The following is a 7,387-nucleotide window of genomic DNA, read 5'->3' on the forward strand; positions in this document are numbered from 1 at the left end:
TGTCAATGTTGGTGAAATCTGTTAATAAACTTGTGATTAAACACAGACGAAGTTGTTGTTTTTGCTCTTCTTGGGTCCCCTCCACTGGCTTCCTGTGAGCTTTAGAGTCACTTGTGAAATTACTTTGTGTTGTTTTGTTTTTATTTTTACAAAAGCTCTATCTATACTTTTATTTGTGTTTTTCCTTACCAAAATAAAATCCACATTTAATTCATGCACTCATTGCTCATTTTTAATTATGTTTATTTGTTTTAGTTTTTTAAAAAGTATTATTCATATTATTTTTGTTATAATAGTTACTATTTATTATGACAATGTATTATTACTGTATTCTTAGTGCTTTAACCTTTTAAGGTACTACACAACCATTTGGTCGACCACACTTTAAGTCACCCTATATCTCATTGAAACTAACACTTAATGTGTAATTGTTGTACTTTATGAATTATGGAAACCAGGTTTATTATGAACAGACGTCTCAACCGTTTGGTAGATGCCTGTATCTGAAATACTGTAGGGGCTAATTTAAAATTAAAAATTAAAAAGTGATTGTTGTTAGTAAATTAAATAAAAATAATAAAATAATAAAAAATGCAAAGAAATAATTTGACCTTTGCTTTTTTCTTGGTGCGTACCTTAAAAGGGTTATTCTGGCCTTGGTGTGTTTTAAAGTATATTATCCATTTCAAAGTATTTTCCCATAATACATGTGCGATTTATGAGAAATAAACATCCTATTATTAGTATTTCGGTTTAACGACGCCCCCTAGTGGCCGTCATTTATATTGTTTCCGGGTGAAAGGTCAAACTCACTCACTCGTATGTGTGTGTGTGTTGATGACAGTGTTGTTGTGATGCCGCTGATCGTCATGAGCGGTTTCCCCTGCAGCGGGAAAACGCGACGAGCTAAAGAGCTAAAGGATTATTTTGAACAAAGCTCCAAACTAAAGGTTCACATTGTCGGAGAGGAGGCGCTGGGTGTGGATAAAAACAGTGTTTACGCCGGTAAGTTGAGCTAGCATGCTAACTGTAGCTAACTTCAGTCACTACTAACTTCATTCGGTGCCTCGTATCACAAGAATGCACTAAAATGCTCCTCTGGTCGCGAAGCTAATATGCTTCTAAACTTTGGCACCAGTGAGTTTAAAAGACCCTGTTGTGTTTGTAATTCATGCCGAATTCAAAGAAAAACATGACACTTTAAACCTATTTTAAACGTTTGTATGTATCAGTACCAGAGAATAAAACAGCCTCGAATTTGTAATAATTTGAATGGAGTTTGGCGTGACGATACAAATATCAGTCTGATATCGTCTTTTTAAAAACCTGCCGTGTCACGTTTTTACCACTGAAAGATAACCAGCAATAATACTTCAAATATGCTTACAAATATTCTTAGACAGACGATAGTAAAAGTCTTTAATAATCCTTTACTGGAAATGAGAGTTGTCTCAGCAGTACATTCACATCTAACCACATACAACTGAACATCATTGCTATCTTACAGTTTAATTATGATGATACTAGAAATAAATAATACTAAAATATGCAGTGAATCAAGATGTTGGACATTTTACTAACAATATTACATTAATTGTCTATTTTCATAATGGATTAGCTGTCTGATTTTACAGCTCTTTAAATGTGAATATTTTCATCTTTCTTTGGTCTATATGACAAATAAGTCATTAAAATTGAATAATTTTTGTTTGTGGACAAAACAAGACATTTCCTGGAAATTATGTAATACATCAATATAGAGCTGCAACTAACGATTCTTTCGTAATCGATTAATCTGTCGATTATTTTCTCGATGAATCGGTTGGTCCATAAAATGCCATAAAATTTCAAAAAACGTTGATCAGTGTTCGTCAAACCTGGAAATGACGAGGTTCTTGAATGTCTTGTTTTGTCCACAAACCAAAATGATTCAGTTTGAATGATTTCTTTGTTTATGTGGTACTAAGAAACGAAGAGATCATTCACATTTAAGAAGCTAAAACAATCAGAAATCTTGTTTTAATCATGAAAAAAGCTTCTAACCAATTATCGATTATCAAAATAGTTGCCGATTAATTTAGTAATCGATTAATAATCGATTCATCGTTTCAGCTCTACATTAATACATGTAGTGTATTAAAATCTGATATTTAAAATGTCTTATGCAGCTGGAAGGGAAGTAAACAAATAACCCACAACATAATGTAGTTGTCTTTAAATATGTTCCTACAGTAGAATTGCAGCCATTTGACTTTTTGGCAAATTTGCATAATTTTTCCAACCTTTTAGTAAAGATGTATATGTATATGTTTTAGCTGAGTTGTTGTTGGCTGTTTATTTCTATTATATCTTGTAAATGACCGTGTCAGACTGATATAGCTGAAACAATTACTCCATTATTAATCGTTTACTATATCAACTATTCTGATAATCGATTCAGTTTGAAGCCTTTGGGTCATGATTAAAACAAAAAGAAAATTGTCAAATTTTGGTTGACATCATAAAGTATGACTTTCTGGTAAAATTTTGTTCAACATAGTAAAGTAAGACATTTTTGTCAAATTTTGGACAAAAAGAAAAATTGTCAATTTGGACGACATACTATACTGTGACGTTTTTTTCAAATTTTGGACCCAAATTTTTTTTCAAAAAAATTGTCACATTTTGGACAACATACTATAGTATGACTTTCTGGTGAAATTTTGACAACATAGTATAGTATGACGTTCTTGTCAAATTTTGGACACAATTTTTTTTAATTGTCAAATTTTGGATGACATACTATACTATGACATTTTGTCAATTTTTGGACACAATTTTTTTTAATTTTTCAAATCTTCAAATTTTGGACGACATACTATGACGGTTTTGTCAAATTTTGGATGCAAATTTTTTTGAAAAAAAAATAGTAACATTTTGGACGACATACTATAGTATGACTTTCTGGTGAAATTTTGACAACATAGTATAGTATGACGTTTTTGTCAAATTTTGGACCCCATTTTTTTTTTTTTTAATTGTCAAATTTTGGATGACAAACTATGCTATGACATTTTGTCAATTTTTGGACCCAATTTTTTTTTTTTTTCAAATCGTCAAATTTTGGACGACATTCTATACTATGACGTTTTTGTCAAATTTTGGACGCAATTTTTTTCCCAAAAAATTTTACAATATTGGACATACTATAGTATGACTTTCTGGTGAAATTTTGACAACATAGTATAGTATGACGTTTTTGTCAAATTTTGGACCCAATTTTTTTTTTTTTAATTGTCAAATTTTGGATGACAAACTATGCTATGACATTTTGTCAATTTTTGGACCCAATTTTTTTTATTTTTCAAATCGTCAAATTTTGGACGACATTCTATACTATGACGTTTTTGTCAAATTTTGGACGCAAATTTTTTCCCAAAAAATGTTACAATATTGGACATACTATAGTATGACTTTCTGGTGAAATTTTGACAACATAGTATAGTATGACGTTTTTGTCAAATTTTGGACCCAAATGTTTTTTTTTAATTGTCAAATTTTGGACGACATACTATACTATGACGTTTTTGGCAAATTTTGGACACATTTTTTCCCCAAAAAATTGTTAAATTTTGGACGTCATACTATCGTATTACTTTTTTTTTGGTGAAATTTTGACGACATACTATAGTATGACGTTTTTGTAAAATTTTGAACCCAAAGTTTTTTTTCAAAAAAATTGTCACATTTTGGACGACATACTATAGTATGACTTTTTTGTGAATTTTTTTCTGATTGTTTCATCTTCTTAAATGTCAATATTTCCTGGTTTCTTTGCTCAGAAATAATTAAAAACGGAATCATTTTGTTTTGTGGACAAAAGAAGAATTGTGAAAATAACTGACAGATTAATCGATGATGAAAATCAACATCAATAGTTGTGTTTCATGCATTTTCTAAACAAACACCTTGTAGACTTTTATTTAAAATTAACCGAACACTGTTCAATATGTGGCAGATTCCCAAAAAGAGAAAAACGTGAGAGCGTCTCTCAAAGCTGAAGTAGAGAGGTGAGATCATCATCATCATCATCATCATCATCATCATCATTTCCACCATGTTCTGCTGTCACTGACCTCATTCTACATCTGATTTATTTGTTTAGGAAAGTCAACAAGGAGGACGTTATTATTCTGGATTCATTAAATTACATTAAAGGTATTCATTAATTGTATACATTTATGTGTGATCTGATTCTGCTCTGACCTTTTCTTCTTCTTTTTAAAATAAATATTGAAATACCTTTCCAGGATACCGTTATGAACTCTTCTGTCTCATCAAACATACACAGACACCACTCTGTCTGGTGAGTGTGGCCGTTAAACTACTATTTATATTTACTGCTACTGTTATAATTTAAGGTCTAAATTAGAAGTAGATTAATCTGGCCTATATTTGACATCATCAGCATTGGTTTAGTATCATTATTATTTATTGAAGACACATTTTTGCTCTTATAAAGTTGATAAAAGTGACTGAAACTTTATTTTTTCAGTCAAAAGTACTGTTTTTGTTGTTTTTAATGAACTGTTTCATGTATTTAATATTAGTTCATAAAGTTTTTAAATTAAGCATTTTTTGTCTGTTAATTGTCTTTAAACAGTCATATTTTATCAAATGGAAGAAAACATGGCTCAAAACAAGATTAATTTTATTTTATAAAATAATATAATATTTATATACGCATTTTTTGACAATATATATATATCATTATTTATTATTATTATTATTATTATTATTATTATACCATTTTTGTCAATATAATATTTTCTCAAAAATATATTTTATTTTATCAAAACAAAAGCTTAAATTTAAAAAGAAATACATATCATTTTTTACAGAATAAAAGCATTTATTTGGGAAAAAAATCAACATTTAAACTTAAAAGAAATATAAATATATATATATATATATTAGTTTAATATATATTATCAAGAAGATATTGTATTTTGCTCCAGCTGATCCACAATCCCTCCCTTCCATATGAAACCACATAATTAAAATAATAATAATAATAATAATAGTAATGAAAATGTTTGTCATTATTTGGTCTTATTTGTTAAATGTTTTATTTCAGGTTTACTGTTTGACTTCACATGATGAGAGCTCGTCATGGAACACCAGCAGAGAAGCTGCTGAACAGTACGACCAAGACATGTGAGAGAAACTTTAAAAATATTAAAAAATAATCCCATTATAACTGAGATAATGCACCGTTATCTCTCTCTATTAAAGCGTGCAACACCGTTTGTCTGTTTAACTCCAGTCTCCACCTTTCATATATATTTTATCCTAAAATACCATTGTGTCGTATTTCCTCTTTGGCAGCTTTGACGCGTTAGTTCTGAGATTTGAATCTCCAGACTCCAGGAACAGATGGGACAGTCCTCTCTTCACCGTCCTGAAAGACGACACGCTCCCGTTTGAAGCTATTTCAGACGCTCTTTTCAAAAGAAAAGCACCACCACCGAACCAGTCCACTCAGAGCGTAAGTGACACACACACACACACACACATATGCACTATTTGGTTATTAATGTAACATTTTTATTCATTTTCTGCAGTGCGTCTTGTTCGATTGTCTTGTTTTAGTCTTCGGTTTTTCTTCACAGCAACCGCTGTCGTCTGCGAACTTCCTGTACGAGTTGGACAAGATCACTCAAGATGTCTTGATGGTACGTTTGTGCACTGCCAGAGAAAATGTTTAAACTCACGAAGTAACGCCATTATCACGCCAACGTTAAAATACAGTGACGTAAAATAGACCGGGCATAGTCAGCTACAGCTATGGGTTCCTGGGGGCCGCTAGTTTGGACAGCAGGGGGCGGTCAACTGAAAAACAAGTCATCAAAATAATAATAATTATAGTGCTAACGGTGTCAACGTTAACGCACATTAACGCATGATGCGTTTCCATGACGACTGACCTGAAAAAGACACGCATGATGTCATGTTTACGTGCCGTGGCACCAGAGTCCAGGCACCGTTTACCGTTAGCGCGCTGACAGTCGAAAGTTTAGCTTTACAGTTTAAAGTTTGGCCTTAATTTAGAGACTAATTTTAACAATCGGGAGTTGCGTAAAGGTGACGTCAAGCGCCTAAGTCGTCATGGAAACACGGCACGCCTTAATGTGCGTTAACGTTGACGCCGTTTCCATGACTACTGACCGAAAAACGTAATGACGTCATATTTATACTGTATATCCAGGCACAGTTTTAACAGTTAGCTCCGTTAGCTTTACAGTTCAAATACTTTAGAGACTCATTATAACAGCCGGGAGTCACATTAACATGACAATCACACGCGTCATTTTCCGGTCAGTCGTCATGGAAACGCGTCACGCTTTAATGTGCGTTAACATTGACACCGTTTCCATGACTACTGACCGAAAAAAGACATGTGTGACGTCATATTTATACAGTATATCCAGGCACCGTTGTGATTATCTGTTTAATGACTTGAATGTGATGTCAAACGGCTGCTAAGTGATTTCAGCCAATAGGAAATGACCTGCTCTGTTCCCGTGATTTTGTCTATTGTTGTTTTGTCGTCAATGGTCTGAAAAAAAGACTCTTTACTTGACTCTGAAGACTAAAACAGACAGTGATGTTTTTAATTAAAGCTTTGGACGTTGTATTTGTTTTCTAGACCATTTTCAACGCACAAAAGACGAGCGTTCCTGGAGATCTCATTTCAGTCCCTGGAGCGACAGAAAAGATATCCTTTCTTAATTTAAAGTGGTCTGGTCCGACACGTAATCACTGTTTGAACTTCTGTCAACTGGTGGGAGGCGAAACACTCGATGTCAAATGACTGGTTAGGTGAAGCCTGATGAATGCGTCTGCGTTAAAGGACTTTAAAGAAAGGTAGAGTGCTTTTATTTTGAAAGCTGTTGATTTGATTGGCAGCTGCAGTTTGTCACAGTTTCTCAGAAAAGCAAACACTTTATTTTCTCCCATTTGTAAACGTTTTGATCCAAGAATACGTCAATATTAAAGTGCTTTGGATTATAAAGTAGTTAAGCTCCAATAACAGGTTTGCACATTTAAAGGTCCAGGCTTAAAAGGGAAGGATGAGGCACAATGAATTGCAACATACCTCTAATTTACTTTATAGCATTTTTTTGGACAAAATAAAAGATATTTTGTAAAAAATATATATATATATATTATTACAAAATAAAAGTATTTATAAAAATATATATTTTTTCAAAATAAATATGTTTTCCCAAAAATGTAACAACTTTAAATCATTAACTTGCTATGCAAGACGAGTTAGTTCAAATTTTCGGCCATTTTTGTTTTTGCAAAATGGCAGACTTCTGGGTGGGCTGAGCTAATGGAAGTA

General features: G+C 32.4%; 1 protein-coding gene across 1 annotated transcript; it reads left to right on the plus strand.

Moving 5' to 3' along the window:
- Positions 1-844: 844 nt before the first annotated feature.
- kti12 (KTI12 chromatin associated homolog) lies at positions 845-6,853 on the plus strand (the record flags this gene model as incomplete). The annotated part of the gene is made up of 8 exons (XM_083893803.1): positions 845-1,005; positions 3,998-4,049; positions 4,145-4,197; positions 4,290-4,345; positions 5,117-5,196; positions 5,368-5,527; positions 5,652-5,714; positions 6,689-6,853. Exons 1-8 carry the CDS (start codon positions 855-857, stop codon positions 6,851-6,853), a joined length of 780 nt encoding a protein of 259 aa, XP_083749929.1. The 5' UTR covers positions 845-854.
- Between the last annotated feature and the right edge of the window lie 534 nt (positions 6,854-7,387).

This window comes from Microchirus variegatus (assembly GCF_963457635.1).
Source record: "Microchirus variegatus genome assembly, chromosome: 8".
In the NCBI taxonomy this organism is placed as follows: domain Eukaryota; kingdom Metazoa; phylum Chordata; class Actinopteri; order Pleuronectiformes; family Soleidae; genus Microchirus; species Microchirus variegatus.